Consider the following 24,744-nt stretch of genomic DNA (forward strand, 5'->3'; position numbering starts at 1 on the left):
CGTGGGCCATGCTGCTCTGGGGAAGAGCAGCGTGCATCCAGAATGCCGTGCCTGCCCCCGGGGGCAGCTGCCCACCACCGCGGTTTTGTGCTGCACTTCATGCTGCCTGCACAGCCTGCAGCCCCGGCTGTCGGCGCTGGGAGGGAGCAACAGGATATGTGGTGGGTGAAATCAGACGCGCAGCTCTGGGGACAGAGATGTCTCTTGAGCCACAGCTCTCCTCCCTGCTCAGCCCTGCGGGGACGGAGGGTGGGTGCACGCCGGGTGTCGGTGCCCGACCTCCTGGCTGGATGTTTTAACCACCAGCAGAGAAGAGGAGCAGAAAGACCGACGTGGCTCGCACGTAGGGCAGGGTAAGGCTCTCTGCATCGTGCTCACAGCGTGGAGGAAGGGGTGGGACGGGACATGGGGCTCACTGCAGCAGGAAGGGTGCCCGTGGTTGGCACCAGCTTGTGGGCTCATCACAGAATCACAGAATTGTTTAGGATGGAAAGGACCTTTAAGATCATTGAGTCCCAACCTTAACCCAGCAGTGCCAAGGCCACTGCTAAAACATGTCCCCAAGTGGCACATTTACACATCTTTTAAATTCCTCAACCACTGCCCTGGGCAGCTTGTTCCAGTGCCTGACAACACTTTTGCTGAAGAAATGTTTCCTAATATCCAAACTAAACTTCTCCTGGGACAACTTCAGGCTGTTTCCTCTTGTCCTCACTTTTCTTTGGAAGTGTCCATTGCTCCCCATGCTCTACACAGGGAAATCCAGAATTCTTTAGTGTTTCCTGGCAAAGCTCAAGCCCTTGAAAAAGTCAGTGCTGCAAAATTTCTCCTGCAGGCACTCAAGATTTCTGCAGGACCATTTTTTTTTCCTGCCTGATGCAGAAGCTCAGTCCAGGGCAAGACAAAATTTAGCTGTTTCTCATTGCCTGAGCCAAAAAAAGCCAAGGAGACAAACTCATAAGTGCCTGTGTCAGCTGGGCTGCCTCAGGGCTCCCAGCCCTCCAAGGAGCTTCTGGGAGAGATGGAGAGGGCTTTGCCATCTGAACAGGTTTCCTCTTCATACTGACTGCAAGCTGGGTGATTAATCTTCGGGGTTTGGAGATTTTACGCTACAAGAACTAAATAAGTTTGTTGTGTGAGATCCCTGTTGCAACAGCACATAGATATGTTGTACCTGGCAGAGAAAAACTTCTGAGCTGATGTCATCACTGGGACTTTTTTTTTGGAGTGCTTCTTATCTGGTTTTATTAGCTAGCTCAGAAAGTGCAAATAGTAATAATGATATTCTCTCTTTTGAAAGTGTGATGCAGCCCCCCTTCATGCACATGTATATCTTGAAGGCTAAATGAGAAGTCGAACTTCAGCAGAAAGAAAATGAACATCTAAGGGAGGAATATTAAGGCTCCTGTCATCTTGCAAACATTTAAAGCAGGGATGAGTTTTGTTTCATGAGAAAGAACCACTGGTGTATGAACTCAAATTTACCTTTCCCATAGCAAAGCAGTAGAGAAGCAAAATACACACTTTATGTAAATTTATTTTTAACTTGGTCTGATATGTGTTCCAGTTAAACAAATACTGGAATAAAAAATATTTGTTTATAATCCCACAGAAGCTGCAGATCTCACCCTGAGTGCACATACTATAGATGTATTGATATACACAAGTATTTATTATTTATTTCAGCAAATAATATATAATTTAATAACCAGAAATAATATTAAATATTAATATTAGAATAATATTAAAGAAAACATTTCTGATTTCTATAAACCAGAAAATTAACACATTTATATTTTTAGTTTATTGAATAAAATGCAATGAAGTCCAGAAAAACAGGGGCAAGAAGTACTTATGCTGCCTGACAGTAGTTTTTTTCCCCAGTGGTTTTTTTGGGGTTTATTTGCAGCTTCTGGGAAACATCTGATTTTATACGGTGACAGAAAAAGGCATTTAGAAATTCCCATTTAACAGATCTGATCTGGATGCTTAAAGTCCTGCTGTGGCTCCATTTCTCCTGCCAGGAGGATGTATTAAATTAGTGGCTACTCTGCATGGAGCTGTTCTGGCCAAGGATAAATCTGAAGGAACTTAAATAGCACCCATGGATAATGTATCTCCTTTCCTTTTGCACGGATTTCAGGTTTAACCATTTGTTAGAGATGTTATTCAACCTCTTCTTTAGTGTGCCTCACTCAGCTGTGTTTATGACTCTGCAAAATTAATTTTTTTATATGTTAAGAGCTTTAAAGTCAGAGGTAACTTCACTCTCCTATCACTAGCTTGTTTTCAATTGAACCTGATTTTATTTACTTTTTTGCATCATAAAAACACAGACCATCCACATAAAAATGACCAGGCAGCTTAAAAGAATAAAAAAAAATTGAGTACTTCCAATGTTAGATCAACAACTAAAATATTCTGTAAAGACTGGCAATTTTATAGAAATGCATTTATAGAAGTTTGACAAAAACATGAAGACTATTTACTGCAATGCTTGAAATACTTGTATTTCTGCTCTGTATCTTTGTCCTTTGAATATTTTAATGCTCTCAAGATATGCACTGTTTATTGAGAGAGTGACTGGAATTTTTTTATAATATAGAATATATATATTTTCTGTATTCTCTATATATTTTCTATATATTATTTATTCTATATAGAACATATATGCAGTGTGTTCTAAGAACAGATGTGATATATACACTATACAATGTAAAAGAAATAGCAATAATAACAACAGACTATTGCACCATGTAATTTCTGACCTCCTTTACAATTTCTTGCCCAAAAATTTGTGGGCATGAGCACAACACAGGTAATGTTTTATGCTTGAACCCATAGATCTGCAAAACCCTCCTTGTCCTATGCAAAAGCTTTTCTTCTTTGTCCAAATTTTGTGGTGTCTCCTCTTGTCATTTCAGATGACATAGTTTATTTACTGCTGAAATGAGGGTTTGGTGTTGTATATAAAATTCCATTATTTTCCCTTCTAGGTATGGATGTTCCTTGCTGCAGGAAGGAGGGTGACAGTGGGAGACAGGAGAAGGCTGATCCATCCTTGGAAGGAAACAAGGAATAAACTGGGGACCCTCATTTGCCAGGACATCATGGCTGAAGCGATGCCATGACAGGCACTGCCATCAGCTCTCTTTCTCTCTCTCCATGGATCCAGGGATTATGCCATTGGCAGAGATGCACAGAAATACTTTCCCATTAGTTTTCACGATGGAAGCATCCCTTTGCCCCATATGCTACAACATAATGTGGCATCCCTGACCCTTGTCTGGCATCATCAATGTACTCTCAGCATGGAAGGTGCAGATATCAGGGGACTGAGCTAATTTTCTCAGGCATAAAAGCATCTTTTTATTATTGTTTCTGTTTCTTGCTGATGTATGCTCTGGGAAAAAGTCTGTGAAATGGGAGGTGTTTTTATTCCATTGGCTCTCGCAGTTGTGAAACCTGCAGCTAAAACCTCTCCCAGATTCACTGACTAAAACACCCTATTGATGATTATAGACATTACCAGCATTTTTTTCATCATTTCTATTGGTAAACTCCCAAACCTGTGTTTCAACAGGCCCAGCATCATCCTTGGCTGTTGCTGTCCTCTCTTGTTTTTACTGCACAGATATGATGTGGCATCTGGGTGTTTGTTTTGTTGTTTTGAGTTTGTGGTTGTTTTTTTTTTTTCCCCCAAATTACAAAGGAATAATGAAGCCTAGTTGGGGAATTCAGACATGGGCAGAGAGCTGAGGGGTAAATCCCTATCCTTTGAGCAGGTGTTACTGGAATAGGGATAAGTGGCTGAAGTCTATCAAGACAGCATGGTGCTGTCTTGGTGGGTTCCAGCGAGGGTCAGACATTGTGGGGATGTCCTGATCAGGGAGATGGTGGAAGGAGGAGTGGACTGGCCAGGGCTACCCCTGAGGCTGCTCACCTTCCTGTGGGAGAGGAGGATTGAGGTGTGCAGCCTGCCTTTTGCTGCCCAGACCCAGCCCTGCCTGCTTGGCCATGGGAGGCCATCTCCTGTGCTGGCTGAGAGGTGGGAGAGCTGAGGAAGGTATAGACTTAAGGGTCAGGACACCTCAAGCGTGGGAAACTGAACTGGGATTTCAAAAGCAGCTGCAGGCAGAGGGAAAAACCCTGTTTTTGAAAGAATAAACCTTTACCCGTGGGAAGTTTCAAAGGGGTTTTCTTACAGCTCTCTTGTAAAAAATACGTATCAGAAAAACCATCTGCTGCTGGGGTGAAGCTCTGTGCACTACTTTCAGGGTAGGAAATGATGGGTTTAGTTCATCTGAGCTCTCACAGAGGACAAACTCTGATGTACTGGAATCAGAGATGCTCAGAGCCCCCTCCCTGCAGCATCTGTGGTGGGATGGGGTCTGGGGCCAATGTCCCCTGTGTCCATCATCTGGGTGGTCTGAGAGCTTGGGTGAGCGTCACAGCCTGGGAAAGCTGGCTCAGCATGGTCCACTGCTGGCTTTATTGCTGCATCATGTGGGGCAAGCATCCACAGACAGGCTTGAGACCAAGCTATCCAGCAAAATCATGATTAAAGTGGAAAGTGGCAGCTCCAGGTGGCTGGGTGGGAGGGGAGGGGATGCTGCTCTTCCACTGTGATGCTTTACACCCACAAGCTTGTCCCAAGACTGTCAGCCCCAGCCCTGGGCACTCTAGAGTCACACCAGCCCTTGGCTTGTGGGCAGCTGTAAGGACACATGCAACATGCAGGACAGGAGATTCCTGCTGCTTCTCCAATATTAAAATTAGCTGTTGGCCTTCCCACCCACACTGGGGACAGGAGGTGTCTGGACCACCTTCCCCTTGCCCTCACTGTGTAGCTGACACAGCCTTGTGCTGGTGCCTGTGTTTGAGCAGATGTGGGGCTGGGGGTGCAGCTGAGAGCAAGTGCCCACTGCCTGTGCTCAGAAAGATGCCAAATTTCCAGCCCCACATCCGCCTTGGAGCCCTAGTCAGCATCTGAGCCTTGCTAACATCCCTGGGGCGACCTCCCCTGATTCTGGCATCACTCAGGGCTCAGCACATGTGGGCATTGCTTGGGCTCAGCACACACGGGTGCTGTTCAGGACTCAGCACACATGGACTCAGGGCTCAGCAGGGCTGGGGTCAGCATAGATGGATATTGCTGGGGGCTCAGCACACACAGACATCACTCGGGGCAGTTCCTGATGGCTGTGCCATGCTGCTGGGCTCAGGGTCAGCGCCTGGGCTCAGGGCCAGCCCCTGGCTGCCTCTGTTTGCTCTCACAGGTGGTGTCGACCTTCAGGCTGCACTAGATGTTTGGCCTTGTGTACATGGCTTTGTCTGGCTCTCCTCTCCCACTCTTGGCTGTTTGCAGTCTCCCGTGGGAGAAAACACCCTCCCAGATCTGCTACCCCCTGGAGCTGCTTTAACTCGTTCTTGGGCAGAGGCCATGGTTCCTTGCTGCACAACTGTGTCTCTCACCAAGCAGGGCCACAAGACACCAGAGCAAAATGGCAGAGTGATATATTCACTTTTGCTATTGAACATTCCTGCACAGGGTCTTTACAATCTATGCAGGGTTCTGCCTCCGCCCCATCCCTGCTGGTTGCTCTCAAAGAGTTCGTTACCAAAGTCTTATCAATCAGCACTAGCGGGAGCAACCCAAAAGCTCACAGTACCTTCCCACCCCATCTGAATCCCTTTGGTACACCAGCCCCCGTCCCCCTATGCAGACCCAGTTATGCCATTTGCCCTGCTCAGTCCCCTGCGAAAAGTGCTCAGGATGCTGAAGAATCCAGACAGGTCCTTTCACCAGACGTTGTGCCGATGAAAACGTTAAAGTCATGGTCTGTTGCAGGAAAGAAGTGTCTCTTTTGTGGTACAAGCCCATGTCTGTCCCCTGTAATGTTCTTTCTGGGTCATGTCCAGGCAATGCTCAGCATCGTGCAGGGGAGGGTCTATAGCTTCTCCCTGCCCGTCCAAGGCAGGGGGAGCCGCTGGGATTTACTGCCGGTGGATGCGAAGCCACAGCCTTCGTCGCAGACCTGGGGAGAGCCAGTGCCCATCAGTCCCAGCACCCCTCCCAGTTCCCCATCCCATTCCTGGGCTGTCCCAGGGCCTGACACCCCTCATCTTCCCCCAGGGCTGGCAGGATGCTTACGGTGGAGACGGTGGGCGATGGAGATCAGGGTCAGGAGGAGGAGCAGGGCACCAGCGGCCAGAGGGATCCAGATCAGGGGGCTGCAGGGACCTGGAGAGTAGGAGAGGACTCAGAACCTGGCATCATCCTGCCCTGGCAGCTTTGGGGGATGGAGTGTGGGGTGGGAAAGGGAGAAAAGCAAGGCAGGCCCTCAGAGGAGGGGTAGAGATGTGAGCACATGAGATATTCTTTGAAAGATGCATCACAGAGTCACAGGAAGACACCACAGTGGGTCAGTGGCCCAACCTCCCTGCTCAAGCAGGGTCATCCTAGAGCACATGGCCCAGGACTATGTCCAGAGGGCTTCTGAATATTTCCAGTGAGGGAGACTCCACAACCCCTCTGGGCACTCTGTTCCAGTGGTCAATCACCCTCACAGTAAAGAAGGCGTTGCAGGGAACTAACCTCTGAGCTCATGATAACCTAAACTGAAATACATCCTGGCCCCTAAACCCGTGTATATCCCAGGAAACCCCTCCTAAAGGCAGAGTTCAGCTCCATCCAAACCAGTGGGTCCAGGTGCACCCTGACACCCACCTCTGCACACTGACATTGTGGTTGCCCCCACCCCAGGACAAACTCCTGCTGGACCCTGGAGACCCCCAGGAGCTCAGCAAACCCCTCTTGCAAGGCAGTCTGAGCCAACCCCGTGCCATACCTTTCTTGCTGGCAGCTTTGCATTTGGTTATGCACCGTACGGGCTTTTTGGAGACTGGTGCCTGAGTGGTCTTTGAAGGCAGAGGCAAAACATCAACTGGGGGATAAGGAGAAGAAAAGGATGGTCGGTGTGGCACTGAGTGCAGCAGAGATCCCAAACAGGAGGCAAGAAGGGCTGGAAATTTTGGCCCTTAAAGCTAGTCCCCTCCAGTGACCCCCACAAAGGGCCGTGTCACCCAGAGGGGATGGGAGCTTGACCTGAGCCTCTTGGTGGCCACAGAAGTTACAAAGAGCTTGTAAAGGTGTTAAAAAACCAACAAACTAGGAAAAGAAGGGCAGAAGGCTAAGGCAGAGAAAAAAAAATCCAACTTCTTTGAGCTGCATTTACTGCCACACACCATCTCACCAGCATTGCACAAAATCATGGGTAGCGGGAGATTTCAGTAGTACTGGGAGGTTTTAAGGGATCTGGGTCTTTTCCTTATTCAGATTGCTCTAATCTTGTTCATTGTTCAAAATGGGAATTTTTTTCCTGATAAAATGAGGGCAGGACTTATTACGGTGTATCTGAATTACAATGGAGCACATTCATCTCTCAGTAAAGTTGGTCAGGAAAATATCTCAGTAATGTATTTAAATAGCTTTATGCCTGCTTTATGACTGCTCAAACCACAATTATTCAAAATTTTAGGTGATTCAAAACTATTTTTTTGTGCTTCTGTCAAGGATGGAAATTCCTACGGAAACTACCGTTCTTTTACATGGAAAGATGAGACATCAGGGGCCCGGGATTTATCTGCACAACTGCTGCTTTACACTATAATAGACTTAAAGAAAAGGAACTTAAAGACAATTTGTTTTATCATGAGTACTAAAAGGAAAAGAGGAAAACATCCAGCAAAGCCTGAATCCTCCCAGAACACCTGCTGTTTTCCAGTTTTTAATTGGAGTGTCCTTGATCAAGCGGAATTTCAAGCCTGTTTTTCATGCTTTGCACAGAGATACGTGCCCAGTTGATAAAAAACAGTTCTCATTTATCTTAAACCAGCTTTTCTCGAAGCCAGCAAGAATCCAAAAGGGATTTCTTGGGCATCTCAAGGTGCAGGGGATATTTGCAAAAAAACAACCCAGAAAAACTGAGACACTGGGGCTGCTTTAGGGTCAGAAGTATAGCTGCATTTTGGTTAAATAAGTTATTTATATCTTGGTTAAACAAGATATTGTTTATTTGGTTATTTGTCTCCTTAAAAGTCTGCAAAAAAGGGACTAAATCCTACTTCAAATACATTAGTTTTTCTACATCAACTCCTGCTCTCTGGTCAAGGGGAAAATGGTCTGAAAAGCGCTTCTGTATGACCCAGATGTCTGTAAAGCATTTCTCCCTCAGTTGCCACCTGCAGACAGCTCTGATTTCTGGTTGGAGCCCCCCAGAGATAGCGGGTCGGGAGCTTTGAGGACGAAATCCCATTTCAGTTCTTTATGTGAAGGATGGGCTTGAAAGCTGCTGTCAGACCCACCCCAGAGACGTGAGGAGTGATGTCCTCTGGCCTCAGTGTTGTCACTGGAAGGGAGGGTAAGGAAGAACCCATGGCATGGAAGGACCTGGGAGCTGAGCAGGGCACACATCCAGCCTCTCATCTGAAATGCAGCAGGGGATGAGAAATACACATGGCATGGCAATATCAGGGGCTGAGGGTCTTCTCATGGAAATCCTAAACCACTAGGACCTATGTGGTATTCAGGGCATGGCCACAGCAGAGCAACTGCTGATGGCAAAGGGACTATCACATGCAGCTGGCCAAAATGTTTCTGTATTTTCTGCTCTATCCAGTCTCATAGATCTCTTCAGAGAAACCCCAGAGCCCCAACCTTGCATGTCAAAATTGAGAAGAGTCTTCCAACCCTCATCCCCCCCTTACCCAGGGACCTCATCACAGGCTGCCTGTGGCATACTTTGGAACCCTGGGGGTGATGCTTACCCACACTGAGCTGTGTCCCACTGCCCAGGAAGAGTTGGGAGGACTGGGAGACGGAGCAGTAATAGATGCCATTGTCCAAGGCATGGAGGTGGCTGATGTGCAGGCTGTAGGAGTTGTGGACACTCGCCCTATGGACACTAAACTTGTTCTGGCTGATGTTTGCACCATATGTGGTTTTGCCCAATGCGTTGGAAAACACCAGGAACTCAAAGATTTGCCTCTCCTGGCTCCAGCGGTACCAGTACAGCCCGGTGTGCTCCTTCTTCAGCTCACAGAGGATTTCTGTTTTATTGTTAGTTTGGGCTAAAATATGCTCTGGAGTTTGGGATAAGAGTAGGTTTCTACAGAAGCCTAAGAAAAAAGAGACAGATATACACAATTATTATTTTCTTTTCACAGAATCGCAGAATGTTCTGAGTTGGAAGGGATCCACAAGGATCATCTAGTCCAGCTCTTAACTGAAAAGCCCATATAGGGATCAAACCCACAACCTGGCTGTTATTAGCACCATGCTCTAATCTCAGGACTAATCTCAGGGTTTAGTTATTTTTCTTCCATGCTAAGTACAGATTTTCTTTATGGGCTTAATAAAATCAAGTAGTCACAGATCAGGGGATCACACAAGGGAGAAACAGGAGCAGCTTTACCAGGATGTTCCCATATTTCCTCAGAGGCCTTTTGGGGTTCAGCAGCTTTTTTTGGGTCAAGCCTAGTTACAGAGTTTGCCCTGCAAACAATCATCTAAGGAGGAGGGTCAGTGGCAGGGAAAGGGATGGAGGGATGGTTTTGAGAGTGTCCTTGGGGCTGTATGTGCAGGGAAGGGCATCCCCAGCTGCTCCTGTGGATGCCCCTCTTCTGTCCCCCTTCTTTTTAATAAAGAATAAATTTTTTTTTTTTTGAGCCTCTTAACTTATTTTCCAGGTTTTTCTTCTAACAGATGCAATGCCGATAAACATCTCAGGTGCAGAATAAAGACCAAAAAATGTGCAAAACATCTCAAAATGCGTCAATTTTACATTAGGTTTCAGACAATGTTATTTTTACAGGAATTTTGAGACGTTGGGAAAGGAGAGGGAGTGAGGGGGTAGCCGTGGGGTTCAAAGCTTTGGTTTGGTATCACATCTCCCTGTTTGGGCTTTGCAGCTTCTGTTGGAAATTATCTAAGTTGTGTTTGGCCCAGGCAGATGTGAGCGGTGTCTGTGTGTGAGTGAGGATGTGTCCTTGTGAGGAGGATAACAGGTAACTTGTGATCCTTTCTGTTCAGCAAACAGTCCTTCAAAACTCTAGATACTCTGAGACCAAGTGAAAAACAGCCCTCTGAAGATAAGGACGGTCTTGCTTCCCCCGTCTGTTTCCCAGGCATGTTTTAAAGCTGTGCAAAACCCTCAACAATACATGTTTCTTGTCTTTTTTTTTACCTTAAAATGTCCCTTTTCCTTCAAAATTCCAAATCTGCTTACAGTAGCTGTTGCATCCTCATGCAGTCCTGCAAACCCAGTGGTGTAGGAATGGGTTGGCATGATGCATAAACGCCAGAAGCCATCACTGTGGCACAAGGCCCTGATGTCCCCCATATTCCCAATGGGACAGGCAGAGGAGAGGGCTCTGGTGACTGACACAAGTCCAGAGCCTTCCTCTGTCCCCACACTGATGACCCCATCACTGCAGAGCCCTGATATGACAGTGCTGAAATTCAGGCGTTGCACGGCAGCTGCAGCACTTCACCACATTCTCTGGCTCTGTGACAATATCAATGTCTCCTTATCATTAAACACATAATTTTCAGGTTTTAGAATGCAGTTCTCACAAACTTTGCTCTGGCAAACCCATGTGGTTTTTAAGGGGGTGAAATGTGTGTGGCCATGGAGCATGGGGGCTTCAGGCTCTCCTTGGCTGCCCTGAGGTCTGGCTGGCAACTTAACTCTTTCTGGCTGGGAAACTTAACTCTTCATGAAAAGCTTCTCCTTCAGCTGTTGGAGAGACTGTTAGATGAGTCATAAAGGATGAGAAGGGATACTGGAAAATCTCAGCTCAGTGGACAAGTGGTCAAGCTACAGTGGGGTGAGCTGGGATGAAGCCAGAGCAGAAAAGCCCATCCTCAGTCATACCTTCACCCTCCAAAACCTCCCTGTTCCCTTTCCTGGTGGGGGACCACAGGGAATCATGGTGATTGCACATGGTTGGCCAGACCAGCTTGCAGCACCTTAAAAATGGTCTCTATTCCCTTTATGTGTGCAGAGCAAACTCTCATTTATTGAGGCTTTCTCAGCGAGCTCCTCACTGTACATATCTATAGGATATTACTGCCTGTAAGGCACGGTTTTATAACGCACCAATTCCAGCTGTGGCCCTTGGGAAATACTCAGTCTTTGGATGATTTAGAAGCAAATTTCATGGGATGTTTATTGCCTTCGTGCTACACAGGCAGCATAGACAGATGCTACTTTAACTTCTCCATCAGCAGCTTCCTACAGTCCATCTGCACTGAGGGTGCAGTAAAAATAAACTCTGTGGCGTCTATACCATTATGTATTGAGCTCTGAATAGAATATAGAATAGAATAGAACAGACTATTTCAGCTGGAAGGGACCTACAGTGACCATCTAGTCCCACTGCCTGACCAATTCAGGGCTGACCAAAAGCCAAAGCATGTTATTAATGACACGATCCAAAATTATGCGACGATAGGTAACAATATCCTGTAGATCTATACTATGTCTGTATGTTTAAACTTCCATCATCCAGATGCTGTACAACGCATCCCACATGCTGCAGTAGGGTGGAGGAGAGGCTCCACAACGATTTTAGGTGCCCTCAACTCTTAAGAGATGTGTCCTTCTTACCTGGGATCTGGAGGCAGATGCAGAGATGGAGCCACGGCCGGGCCATGGTGGTGGAGTCAGTGATGGAGGGGTTTGTGCCAGGTCCCCTTCTCCACCCACGGTCACCTCCTGCTGGAAGGGATGGCTTCACCTCAGGAAGTTCTTCCCCGTCCCGGCACAGATGTCTCACCAACGGCTGCCAAAGAGCATCTGCCAAGGCAGCACCTGGAGCCTCAGCACGGCAGCTTCTTCCACGCTGAGCCCCACGTCCAGCACTGCACAGGTTACCCTCAAATCCCCTCTAGGAATATTAAAAAAAAAAAAGAAAACTCATTGATTTTTAATTATGATTTCTTCATATTTCACCACCCAGTTATTCTTCCTTCGTTTAATCTACTTCCATGCGATTAAAAAGTGACTAATGTAGGAGCTTGGCATTAAAAGCAGGGAAGGATGAATTTTGGCTGTTTTTTTCTCTCTGCTGAAATCAAAAAGTATTCAAAATAAGGAAAAGATGCAGGGTTGTTTTCTTCAGCAAAATTTTTAGCATGAGGTGTTTTTCTCTGGAAAATGCTGAACACCAGACCAACCCGCCATAAAGCAGAGACGTGAGGCATCACAGAAAACTTTGAAGTCAAGAGCAAGAAACCTCAAACAAATTTGTGGCTGAAAAACCACAAAAATAAGGAAACTCTGCTGGGGCTCCCCACCCCGTGGCATGTGCTGCTTTGGTAGCTGTGACAGCGCTCTGAAATATGCAGAATTTCATCATTTTATCATTCAAATGATAAAATATCAGAGTGGCTTTGAAATGTCCTTGTGAGGAAGATGTTTGAAGCATTTGGGGTTTAGGATTCAAAGAGGGAAATTAAAGGGGTGAGCTGGTGTCAGTAGCCTTCAATATTTCCATGATCAGGAAAAAAAATGTAAATTATTTATTATTTTTATTTATTTACTGCCTTCTTTGCTGCCAAGTGAGGTTCAGTTTTATGTCCCTCTTGTGCAGATACTTGTGGTCCTTACAACACCCCAGCATCCCCTCAGCAAGGGGAGTCTCACATGGGGGCACTGAGAAATTTCCCCTAGGGTTGAGCTGGCAGAAGAATACAAGAAATTATATTGTGTCTTGTACACTGTTAGTTGTTGGTCCATTTTGTACTACATTTTTCCATGTTGATGTAACACATCCTCTCCCCTTTTCTGTTTAAATTAATTTCCTGCTCGAAGCTGGTTGCTAACTGCAAAAGCCTTGCCACAAAGTGCTCAGCTGCTAAAATTTAGGGTGGGCTGAATTGTTCCTTAACTCTTTCCTGTCAGGAGAAAGTAATTTTAGCATTTTCAAACCTATTTCAGTGCTTTTAAGCTCTCGTTTTCAGAGCTGAGCCCCTGATATGGGATGCAGCAACACTTGCCTCTCCCTTCCTCACCTCCTGCTCATCTGTCCCCTTTTGTTTCACATCACTCCCAAATTGGGGCCTCCTCAGAATGGGGTGATACACCTCTTTTTTTGTAGAGGGTGGAAGACAGGGAGTACTTAATATAAGAAATGCCACTGCAGGTGAATTTTGCCTTCATCTCTGCGATGAAGTCAGTGAAATGAGCCCAATATCCCTGGCTGTGGCAATGGCTGTGTCCCTCTTTTCTCACTTTCACCTGGAGCATCTTCAGGCTTCCTGGCCAGGACAAGAGCTTGTCCAAGAGGTGGCTTTTGTCACCACTACAACCTTGAACGTGGGGATATTACACTGGGGTGATTCCCCAAGACATTATAGCAGCTTCCTTGCAGTACTTTTACCTATGGAAAGATGGTAAAAGATGCTTCCCTGCAGCAATTTTACCTATGGAAAGAAAAAGGAATATGTGCAATGTAAAAGCATAGAGTGTGTACTGGAACAGGGATTAAGTTTAATTTTTTTTGAAGCTGTTGTTTATGTGCAGCGAAGATGTTCACTGACTGTTCTCAGGACTGGGTATCACTCTTAGAAGAAAACATTTTGAAGGAGGGATGCTTTTGTCTGGCAGCACATCGCCAACAAAAATCGAAGCGCTATGGGAACGTGCAGGAGACACCTGCTGTTTACAACATCCCCACATTGTTTGGGGCTGCTGTCCTGGGAAGAAAGTAGGGGAGGAAAGAAGGGTGTAAGTTGATCTGATCTGTACACACAAGCAAGATTTGTTGGTGACCTTGCTGGGGGTACAGTGGCTCCTAATCTCGAGTGTTTGGCTAACGGCTGGGCCAAGGTGGGGGGGATCGCTGAATTTTGGTGCTATTGCACAATTTTTAGGGAATTCTATCCTTTTTTTGACATTAAAGACAACCATCCCTGTCCCCAGCCCAGCCAATTCCCTGTGGACCCATCCCAGTGGGAAAGAGCTCCTCTTCTTTTCCCAGCCTGCATCCTGCCCCACCTCACCAGGCTGACACTCCCTCCTGGTGCTTTCACCAGCTTTGTTACATTTTTTACTCTCTCTTTACTCCCTGTGATGAGTTTCCTGCAGCAAAGTGTTTGTTTTGCGGGGTTGGAGCAAAGCATTGGGGTAGAAAAACAGTGTTTACAGTCAAGAAGCAGGACCTGGCTGGGGTTTCATCTCTGTTAAACTCCCTTGTTACAGCAGAGGTAACTGCAGCTGGGCTGTAAATTTAAGGCCAGAGAAAACAGCTGCAAGAAAAATAGGGGGAAAATGCATTCTCTATGTGCTTCTGGGGCTGCAAGGGCTGACTTTTGGGGTCAGGGAAGGTTGCTCAGCCCCAAGTCTGGTCCAACATGGTCCAGCTGGGCAGTATCTAGAAATAAGGGCCTGCTGGGGATAATGAAGTGCAGGAAAGAAACTCCCTAGGATTCAAGCAGCCACATGTGAACATTTTTTTCCATTTTTAATTTTTTGAAATGGTTTTGTTTCAGGGAAGGGTGTAGCTCCTGGAGAATTTCATTAGGGGTAAAAGCAGTGATGAAAATGATAGCATTTTCACTGAGTCAGATCACAGAATTACAGAATCACAGGATATGTCGAGTTGGAAGGGACCTACAAGGATCACCAAGTCCAACTCCTGGCCCTGCACAGGACCCTCCCTAATATTTTCCTTAGTGTAACAGCAGGAAAAAAAAAATTCAAAACAAAACAAGTGGGTCAAATTTTCTAAACTGCTCCAAGCTAAGATGTGGTTTGTAGGATGAGGCTGGGGGGCCTTTGCAGGTGCAGGTTTACAGCTGTAATTCAGCTGATGCAATATCACAGCTGAGGCTCCTGATATGTCATGGGGTTACCCTTAAGGTACATGTCGGTGTATGATGTAGCATGGAAAAATGCTGCTTTTAAAGACCAGATGCCAAAATGGATCTAAATGATGAACTGTGTAAATTTTCCTGCCATTTCACCCCCACTGGCAAACAGTTCGGTGCTTGGGGGGTGGTTTGGAGGGACTGTGTGTGTTAGAGGTATCAGGTTTGAGCTCCATGTATGATCTCCCCCCCAAATCCCAGTTGCTAACGGGGTGTGCAGCAAATGAGGGGGCCATGGGGGGATTTGGGAGAATGGACGCTGAGTGTACAGGCTCCAGCTCTCCCTCTTCAGGACACTTGGTGCAAGCAGAAGTTAGCATGGGCGAGTGGTGACTAATCCTGGACCCCCCCAAATAGATAAGGGGCAGAGCAGGTGCTGCTGTTTGATTTCAGTTTCCTAATCAGTGTTGAAGAGGATAAGGAAAGACAAGGGAAGTGTCCTTGGGAAGGCAGCACGTGGAGGAGGAAAAGCCACCGAGGAACTAAACATAGGTGTTATCATCCCAAAACAACGACCTGCCATGGCTATAAAAATCACCGGGCTGAGACGTCGTGACCACCTTTACCTTAAAGGTGCCAAATCTGCTGGAACTCTGCAGCGACCCTCTTCAGCTTCACAGGACTGCCAGGACATTCAGCCAAGGATTGGTGAGATCTTATTACTGGGGTCTTACTCTGTCTCTGCTTTGCTTCTCCCGCTCCCGCATCCCTTCCCCGTCCCCTTCCCGGGAGCTGCTGGGTCGCAGCAGCTGCCGGCTCGGCCGCAGCCACCCTTTCCCACCTTCCCCATCTTCCCCACCTTCCCCTTCCCTCGCTCCCGGGTTCGGCGTCTCCCCGGGGGGCTTTTCGGAGGGGCGGGTCGCGGGCTCGCAGCCTTGCTCCGAGGGTGGGCCGGCGGCGCCGGTGTTATGGTAGCTTTGCCCTGAGACAGAGCCGTCTCAGATCTCGTGCCCTTCAACCATGATGACCGACATCGTTAGCACCTGGAAGCTGGAGCAGTTTGTGCTCCAGAAGTGTCTCCCCGCAATTTGGTCCCCGGGGTCCTTCCAGGGCCCAGAGGCATACCAGCAGCTCTGCCAGCAGTGGGAGAGCTGGTCGGAGGAGAACAAAAAGCCCAAACCCACAAACAAGTGCAAGAAGCGAGCGGCTTTGCAGGGTTTGTTGATGGTGGGCAGGGAGTTGTCTAGATTGCTGAAGGAGGCTCTTGAGAATGTGCAGACCTTGGAGCAGGACAAGGCCGAACTCAAAATTCAGGTGGACAACCTGCGGGCAGAGGTGCAGGGTTTGTGTGGGGATTCTCTGCGGAGTGCTGTAGAGATCACCCGGCTGGAAAACAAGCTGGGGTATGAGAAGCTGAAAACTGAGGAGCTGAAGAAGGAGGTTGGCAGGTGGATTGGGGAGACACACGACGCGCAGAGCGCGGTGCGGGCGGTCCTGCAGGACGTCCATCGGGACCGGGGCACTGGCCCTGATCACAAGGTATGCCATGCCAAGATCCAGGAGCTGGAAGCAGAGCTGGGGGTGTCGAGGGGCATTGTGGCTGCCATCAAGGGCAAGAGGAGCCAGGCTGGGAATGGGGAGGGGGAGGACTCCCTGGACACACACCCACCCCACTATGATTATGAGGATGATGTGTGGGGTGCCAACAGCCCCACCAGGCCATCCCCTTATGCTCCTCTGCGGGAGGAGGTGTGCCAGCTGCAAGCAGGGGAGGCAGAGGCTTCCAAAGACAAAAAGACCCCCCACGATGAGCCAGTCAGTCACATCCCACTCCAGCCAATAGACACCAATAGGGCTGTGCTCTGGTTTACCCCTGAGCAGCTCAAGACAGTGGGGAAGATGCTGGGGCCACTGTCAAAGGAGACAGCCATCAACTGGCTGTCCAGGGTCCAGCGTCTGCCCAAGTGCCAGAGTGGCAACTTCGTGGGTGACCTGATAGATGTTGTGAGAAAGTGCATGAAACCAGATGATTTCGCGGCACTGCCAGGGGATGTGCAGATGGGCAATGTCCAGGATATCAGGGACGTCCAGCTGGCTGTGCTGAAGGTGTTCTTCCCAGAGGTCAACCCCTTAGTACTCTTCCACCAGGAGAAGCAGAACCCCGAGGAGCGGCCAGATGCCTACGTTAACCGTAAGAAGATGCTCTACCAGATGGCTGGGCTGCCTGGATCAAAGGACTCCCCCCTCGATTTTGACAGGCCTGAATTCAAGGAGCCACTGGTGGTGGGGCTGACACCCCCACTGCGGGTGATCGCTGGTGGGGATGCAGCCAAAAAGCCGCTGTCAGAGCTGGAGCAGATCCTGACCCAGAATTTTGAGCTGCAAAAGCAGGCATTCCCGGGGTACATGGTGGGGGGGAAGAAAGGGAAAACCTCGGCCATGCCTTTCCAAAATGCAGGGATGAGAAAAATGCAAGGAGACAACCGGAAAGATCTTGATAGCAAAGGGGGCTTGGGGAAGGAGAACCAGCAAGGGATGAGGTTTCAGAAGTCCAACCCTTGGCGGGCTGAGCTGAGGAAGCGCTTGATAAAATATGAGAAACAGGAGGACATTGATGGCTTGCCGGATGCAGAGCTCTTCCAAAAACTGGCCCTGCATGAGGCCAAAAAGCACAGCAGCTCCCACCTGATTGACCCGGGGTCTAAGGCTCAGCAATAGGGCTGCCAGGCACCTGCGTCGCCCCTTTTTGTGGCACCGATTAAGACCGATTTGTGGGGGCGTCCGATAGTTGATACAACTATTGGAGGAGGGGTGCTTGGACAAGTGATGTTAATTGATACTGGTGCCTCTTATTCAATTTTGAATATGGCCCCCGGCAATGCCGGGATCTTCCAAACCTCTGAAATTATTGAACTGACAGGGCCGGACGGCCAAAAATCCCCAGTGCCCTTCACAGGGCCTGTACCCTTTGAAATTGGGACTGCCAAAGGGTCTGAAAAATTTGGGAAAATGGAAATAAAGGGAAAGGTGGGAATTTTAGCCATCTCTGCACTGACAAAGATGGGAGTGGTGGTGGACTTGGCAAACCAAGCACTGCTACACTGCCCACAAATTGATGTGCCTGTCATCCTGGCAAGCCATAGGGTGATGTCAGTGAAGGCCCCTGAGCTCCTGGTCCACCCTGAGTGGGAGCCCCGAGTGAAACGGGTCACGGAGCAGTTCCCCCAGGTCTGGGCAAGGAGCAAGCTGGACTGTGGGCAGATTGATGCTGCCGTGGTAGTCAAAGGACCAGATCCTCCTCCTCAGCCTCAGCCCTGGTACCCAGCTGAGGCTGAGGACAGCTTGTGGGACACAGTCAAAACCTTGCTGGACCAGGGTGTGCTGGTGGAGCAGCAGAGCACCTGCAACGCCCCGGTGTGGCCCCTGAAGAAAGCCGATGGGAAAGTGTGGAAGCTGACAGTTGACTTCAGCGCCCTGAACCGTGTCACCCCACTGCAGACCTCCACAGTGGTCAGGTACCCTGCCATCATGGCAGCCATCTCCCAGGGATCCAAGTGGTTCTCGGTGCTCAACCTGACCAGCCCATCATTTGCCATCCCCCTGCACCCTGAGTCCTGGCACAAATTTGCCTTCACCCTTCAAGGACGGCAGTTTGCTTTCACCAGAGTCCCTCTGGGTTTCCACAATGCCCCTGCCATCTGCCATGCACACGTGGTGAAGATGTGGGAGCAGCTCAGCCACCAGGAGAGCGTGCTGTCCTGTGCTGGTGATGTCCTCATCCACACCCAGACCAAGGAGAAGAACCTGGAGGTGCTGGCAGAGGTGCTGAAGGCTGTCCAGAAGATGGGCTTCAAGATCAACCCCACAAAGGCCCAGCTGTGCTGGAAGGAGGTCTCCTTCATGGGGGTGACCCTTGGGGAGGAAGGGCGCTCACTGGAAAAGCAGAGGGTTGAGCTAATACAGAAGATGTTGGCACCATCTGATGCCACCACCCTCAGGTCCTTCCTGTCTCTCCTGAGGCTATGCCGTGAGTTCATCAAAGGCTATGCAGAAAAAGCAGCCCCCCTCTGCCACCTCCTGAAAAAGAACACCCCCTGGGAATGGGGGCCAGAGCAGGACCAGGCAGTAAAGACCTTAAAGGAGAGTGTGGCACAAGCCCCCGTGCTGGCACATCCTCAGGGGGACAGCCCCTATGTTCTGCAGCTGGCCTGCACGGGCGGGGGGCTTCAGGCCTCCTTGGGCCAGCAACACAGAGCCGACATGCTCCCTGTTGCCCATGCCTCGCGCCTCCTGACTCCAGTCGAGCAACAGTTCACTGACTATGAGAGGGAGGTTTTAGCCCTGACCTGGGCCCTGCAGCACTGGGAATATTTGGTGGGGTCAGCCCCAGTGCTGCTGAGGACCTCCCTCACCCCTGTGACATACCTCTTGTTGGGGAAGAGGGATGAGGGTCCCCTGCAGTACCCCAGGATGGCCATGGCCAACTGGGCATTGTCATTGACCAACAAGGAGATCCCTGCGGACCCCTTGCCCGGTGCCTACAGGGTGGTAATCAGTGGAGAGAGGGATGGGCAGGAGCCGGTGGGCCCCCTTACTGAGCCCAAGCCACGGCGAGCACCCCTGTTTGAGAGCAACCTCCGCCTGGAGGAGGCCAAGGAGAGAGGCTACATTGTGTGGTTCGTAGATGGGTCCAACTACTACGAGGAAGGGGTGCCCTACACGGGCTATGCCGCTGTCAACTGGGGCACAGGGGAGGTGGTGAAGGGGAAGTGCCTGCCGCACTCCATCCAGGCTGCTGAGCTGGTGGCCGTGATGGCCGCCCTGGAGAACACGCCGGCAGACCAGCCACTGGCCATATTCTCAGACTCGGGCTGGGTGGTGCGTGTGGTGCTGGAGTGGCTGCCGCTCTGGAAGGAGAGGGACATGCAGTCTGCCGATGGCAAGCCTGTCACCTATGCCAAAAAGCTGCTGTACCTTGCGAGGCTGGCAGAGCAGAGGGCCTGCCCAGCCCAGATCATTAAGGTCAAGGCCCACAAGAAGGGAACAGAGGAAGCCAAGTGGAACAAGGAGGCAGATGCTAAAGCCAAGCAAGGTGCAAAGGAAGGGCTGATGTGGAAGGCCAGCAAGATTGCAGAGAACGGCCCTCTGTCTGTGGTGCCCAGCAGGCACTGGGAGAGTGTGGATCTAGTGGGCTTGCAGGCACAAGACCCTAGGCTCCGGGAGTTAGCACAGGGCAGGGAATACAAAGGGTGCAAGGTGTGGAAGGACGTCTCGGGGCTGGTCCTGGCACGGAGGGAGGGGGCGGACTACCCAGTCTGGGTGGTGCCTGAACTTGTCCGGACAGAGCTGGTGGCCCTGGCTCATGAGCAGGGGCATTGGGGTACAGACAAGACCATGGTGAGGCTGCAGGGTGTTGGGTGGTGGCCTGAAATGAGAGAGGACGTGGAGAGGTATGTCAGCAACTGCCTGACATGTGCAGCCAACAATCCCGATGCCAAAACGGCCAAAGCCCTCCTGGGCCCCCAGAGGATTTCTGGGCCGTGGAGCAAGTTGCAGATGGAGTTTATTGGCCCTCTGCCCCAAACAGCCCATGGCAACAAGTATTGCCTGGTGATCAGTGATAACTTCACCAACTGGGTGGAAGCATTTCCAGCTCGAAACAACACGGCCAGTGCAACTGCAAAGATCCTGGTAGAGCATATTTTCTCATGGTGGGGCATCCCAAAGGAGATCGACTCAGACCACGGCCAGCGCTTCATCGGAGAAGTCACAAAAGGGGTGTGCCAGGCCCTGGGAATCAAGCAAAAGCTTCACATCACAGGGCATTTCCAGAAACCCACCTCAGCAGAGGGTCCCAATCAACCACTGAAGACAGCACTGAGGAAGCTTGTGAACCAGCAAAGAAAAGACTGGGATCAGAAGCTCCCACTGATCCTGCTGGCGTTACGGGGGGCCATGGCATCTCAAACACTTTCTTCCCAAAAATTGCCTCCTGCAAGAGACCCGAAGCTTCTGGAACACTGGTGGCAAGGAGGGGAGCCCCCGGCTGAACTGCAGCCCCGCGTGCTGATGGACAGGTGGGTCCAGGACATGCTGAGGACAGTGTCAGCCACGTACCACCAGCTCACCTCAGTGCAAGAGACCAAAATCCCCAAGATGGATAAGCAGCTGGGAGTGCTACTGCGCCCCACGGAGTGGAACACAGGGGACCTGGTAATGTATCGAGGGGTTAGAGAGAAGAACCAGGTGCTGGAACCCCAATGGATGGGGCCCGTTAGGGTTGTGAACAAGGCCAGCCCCTCCGTGTACCAGGTAGAAATCAGAAAGGGGACAAAAAAGCAGGGAAAATGGCTTCATTCTTCACAATTAAAAGCATGGAAGGGAAACTAACGGGGCTGGAGAGCCCTCCTTGCTTATGTTTTGCAGATAAAGGAAAATGGAAGGCGATTGTGACCGGCGGGAAGGGCGAACTTCGTGGCATCACCAGCCCTGTTTTTGCTGCGGGGAAAATGCTTTCAAAATTGTGATTACGGGATTTACTTTGCTTTCTGGTATGTGCATAGCGCTGAGCACCCACTGTGCCCAACCAACCCATCAGCACCTTGAACAAACAGTCATTCGTTCCCACTTGGAAAGGCACCATGACAGACAGGCCACAGCCCAGCACAGGGTTAGGAGGTACACAAAAGCTGAGACCAATTGGCCCTGGTCTCAAGCTTACATAAAATATACAGGAAGCATGGGGTTAAATTCTGACACGGGCTTAAATTTGTCAACGGTGGTTATGCATGGGACAGAGGTGTACTTGGAAAATGAGTGGAGCTGGGATAGCACAAACAGACTTCCACAGCTGCTGGGGAGGGTGGGACAGCAAATAAAGGTGGGGTGCAGGCTAATTAATGCATCCACTCACCAAGCAGTAACTCAAATCTCTGTAACTGAAATAAAAACTAATAAGAATCAGAAAAAAAACTGTGCTGTGGAAAAATTGGACTGCTGGCATAACTTTACTTTGGTCCAACCAGTCTTTGTGGTCTGCCTCTGGGCAGATCACAGTGTGGGGCTGTCCTTTAAATTCGAGATCAGCACCACGACACCCTCCTTTGCTGCCGTTAAGATCTCAAAGTGCCATTTTTTGGCCTGGCATGCAGCCCCATATGTTGAAATTGGCAACCAGGTAAAATTGGAAATTAAATACTCCCAAGAAAGTGTAACTGATCCGATGCAAATTGATGGCACCACCGTGATGGTAACTGCCCCGAACAGCCGCAAGTGGGTCATTCCAGTGAGGTGCCTCCACGAGAACAAAACAATTACTAGATCTGAATTAGGCATGGAGGCTTCATGGTATAATCAGGATTATGGACGCTGTCCACACCTGCTCATAACCCTCCAGGTATGGTGTCAAGGAAACCTGAACGTAGAAATGTCCCACGAGCTCGGAGGAAAGTGGTGGATAGGAGGCCCTGAAGGATTTAAAAAAGAGTTTTCCATCATTGCTGTCTTGCGCCCTTTTGTTTCTAAAATAGGTCCTTATGTAGTGAAGAAAAATCACATCCAAGAGCTGTTGACTGGCCCTGTCCGGTCACTGAAGAAGGTGGTGTTGTCTCTGTCCACTGTTAATATTTCCTCTGTCAGACCACACTGTGCCCCCTTCCTATCCACCCTCCACACGGGCTGGCTGGCGTGGCTGCACAGCCGCTCCCTCCAGGGCACCCGGGACAGGAGGGACCTGCTGGCCACAGTGCTGGGAGGAGGAGGTGCTGGGTTGGGAGTCCTCAACAGCATGAATGCTGAGGTCTTGGCAAACAAGCTGGAGGCTGTCACCTCGGGTATGCAGAGCCTCCTCAGGCCTCTGAATTCATCCCTGACCAGCCTTGGGATGGGGCAGTGGCTCGTGTCAGAGGTGTTGCCCACATGGGAACAAATAGATGAGAAAGACCATCAAGTGCTGTTGCGAGCACTGGGTATTGAACAAAGTAACATCTCCCTTGCTCTGAGCTGCATCCAGGCCCAGATGTGGGTGCAGAGTGTCGTTGCAGGTATCCTGAGAGACGGTGACAATGGCATCCTCCCCACCGAGATCCGAAAGATCGTGTGGGACGCGGCCACAGAGAAGGAGCGGCAGCTCCAAGCCTGGTGGAGGCTCGTCAACTTCACCCATGACCAGGCCCTCAACGCAGTCATTGCCCACGTCCTCACTGTGGCGGAGGCTCGCATTGAAAAGGTTTACCCCATCGTGGCCCTGGGGGTTAACATAAACGGGTCTGTGGTCTACCCCCTGGACCACCGCATGTGGGCGAGGGTGTCTAATGGGAAATGGCAGACGGTAGATCTGGAAGCCTGCATTTTGGAAAGGGGGCTGGGATTCATATGCGAAGATGATGCCCTTAAGGCGAGTGATGTGTGCTTTGACACCAAAGAAGGGGTGTGTCATTTTGAGATCAATCCCCAGAGCAGTAATAAAACCGCGCTAGTGTACGTAGGGAAAGGGTGCGTGTGCTTCAGAACGATGTGTAAATACGTGCAAATTAATGAGGCTTATAATCAGACCGTGTTTAACAACTCAAATATGTGTGCTTGCAATGTAGCTACTATTAGAGGCTGTGATTTTGTGTATAAACCACCTGTGTTTACTAGCCAGTTGCTAATCAGAAACTATACCTTGTATCGTAGTATAACCCCCACCCCCATCGGTATGGATTTGTCACTTGTAAAAGAAATGTTAGAGCATGAAGATTTACAGCAGCTGCTAGAAAATGCCAAGGCCAAAGCTAAAAAGATCCTAATAACTGTTCACCATGATGGCAATGTTATAAAACAGGTAATGGAGCGAATTAAGAGGGCGGGAGACCATCACTGGTGGGAGATTTTTTTTGGCTGGTCCCCCACGGCCACTGGCATTTTCAATGCACTGCTGCACCCCATTGTAGTTATACTGCTAATGCAAATCAGTGTGTGCTTTGCCATGGTAGTCACTTGTTACTGGATGAGGCAGGTGAGGCTCTGCATTCGAGAACAGGTGAAAACAGTGGAGGCCAAGCGCATCCTAAAATAGTCAAGGGCAAGACTGGGTTGGCCTCTGTGTTTGCCACCAAGAAGAACTTCTAGCTCCGCTGTTGGCTGCAACCCAGTAGGCGTTGAGCGGTGGGGACACATGCCATGCCAGACCTTGATGTGAAGGATGGTCTCCTCTGTTATTAGAGGGCCATCCAGGAGAGGACAGGCCAAGCAGCCTGTAGTTGGCATCAGAATCACAGAATTGTTGAGGTTGGAAGGGACCTCTTGAGTCCAAAACCACCTGCTCAAGCAGGGTCACCTAGAGCAGATTGCCCAGGATTGGATCCAGCTGGGCTTTGATTATCTCCACAGACAGAGCCTCCACAACCTCTCTGAGCAAACTTGTGTCACTGTTTGATCACCCTCACAGTAAAAGTGCAAGAGTTAGAATAAGTAGCTTGTTTTTGAACCTCTCATTACCAAATGCTAGTGCAAAGAAGCTGCTCTTGTGTGATTTAAGACTCCTTAAGCAGAGGAGACGGGTAAAGAAAGCCAAGGACAGTGTTTTTGGAAGGCAAGAGAAGAAAGCATAACACCTGATCCTGGGAAAGCACCCACTGAAGACAGCAGGGGTGTGACCAGCCTCAAAGACTTGGAAAGAAGGTAAAAGATGAGCAGAACTGGAGACCCCGTAATCACCTTGGACTTACAGGAGCTGAATCCACATGGACCTTTGCAGCAACTACCTCCAGATTCCCAAGACGTCTGGCCAATGGATTGGTGAGATCTTGTTTTTGGAGCCTGGACATCACCGCTTTGCTTCGCTTAGTTGTGCATGTACTCAATAAATCTGCCTGTTAGAGAATGGA

The 24,744-nt window shown here is 49.5% G+C and overlaps 3 protein-coding genes and 1 long non-coding RNA gene across 5 annotated transcripts; 3 read left to right on the forward strand and 1 right to left on the reverse strand.

Annotated features, from left to right (window-relative positions):
- On the forward strand, positions 1–3,381 carry LOC135413595 (uncharacterized). The gene is made up of 2 exons (XR_010430305.1): positions 1–353; positions 2,997–3,381. It is a non-coding gene; the product is annotated as an uncharacterized LOC135413595 (long non-coding RNA).
- Positions 3,382–3,749: 368 nt separating this feature from the next.
- CD8B (CD8 subunit beta) lies at positions 3,750–15,615 on the reverse strand. Of its 2 annotated transcripts, XM_064653508.1 has the most exons (6): positions 15,502–15,615; positions 11,673–11,950; positions 8,830–9,180; positions 6,852–6,947; positions 6,155–6,244; positions 3,750–6,038 (listed from the first exon to the last, which is right to left on the reverse strand). In XM_064653508.1, exons 1-6 carry the CDS (start codon positions 15,567–15,569, stop codon positions 5,998–6,000), a joined length of 924 nt encoding a protein of 307 aa, XP_064509578.1. In that variant the 5' UTR covers positions 15,570–15,615; the 3' UTR covers positions 3,750–5,997. The 2 variants fall into 2 exon arrangements, with proteins under 2 accessions (XP_064509578.1, XP_064509577.1); XM_064653507.1 differs by lacking the exon at positions 15,502–15,615 and having other exon boundaries at positions 11,673–11,808.
- On the forward strand, positions 15,326–24,744 carry LOC135413592 (uncharacterized). The gene is made up of 2 exons (XM_064653505.1): positions 15,326–15,583; positions 21,302–24,744. The coding sequence occupies exon 2, from the start codon at positions 21,312–21,314 to the stop codon at positions 23,931–23,933; it is 2,622 nt and encodes an 873-aa protein (XP_064509575.1). The 5' UTR covers positions 15,326–15,583; positions 21,302–21,311; the 3' UTR covers positions 23,934–24,744.
- LOC135413593 (uncharacterized) lies at positions 15,896–17,593 on the forward strand. The gene has a single exon (XM_064653506.1). The coding sequence runs from the start codon at positions 15,896–15,898 to the stop codon at positions 17,591–17,593; it is 1,698 nt and encodes a 565-aa protein (XP_064509576.1).

Source organism: Pseudopipra pipra, chromosome 4, assembly GCF_036250125.1.
Source record: "Pseudopipra pipra isolate bDixPip1 chromosome 4, bDixPip1.hap1, whole genome shotgun sequence".
NCBI classification, from domain to species: Eukaryota; Metazoa; Chordata; class Aves; order Passeriformes; family Pipridae; genus Pseudopipra; species Pseudopipra pipra.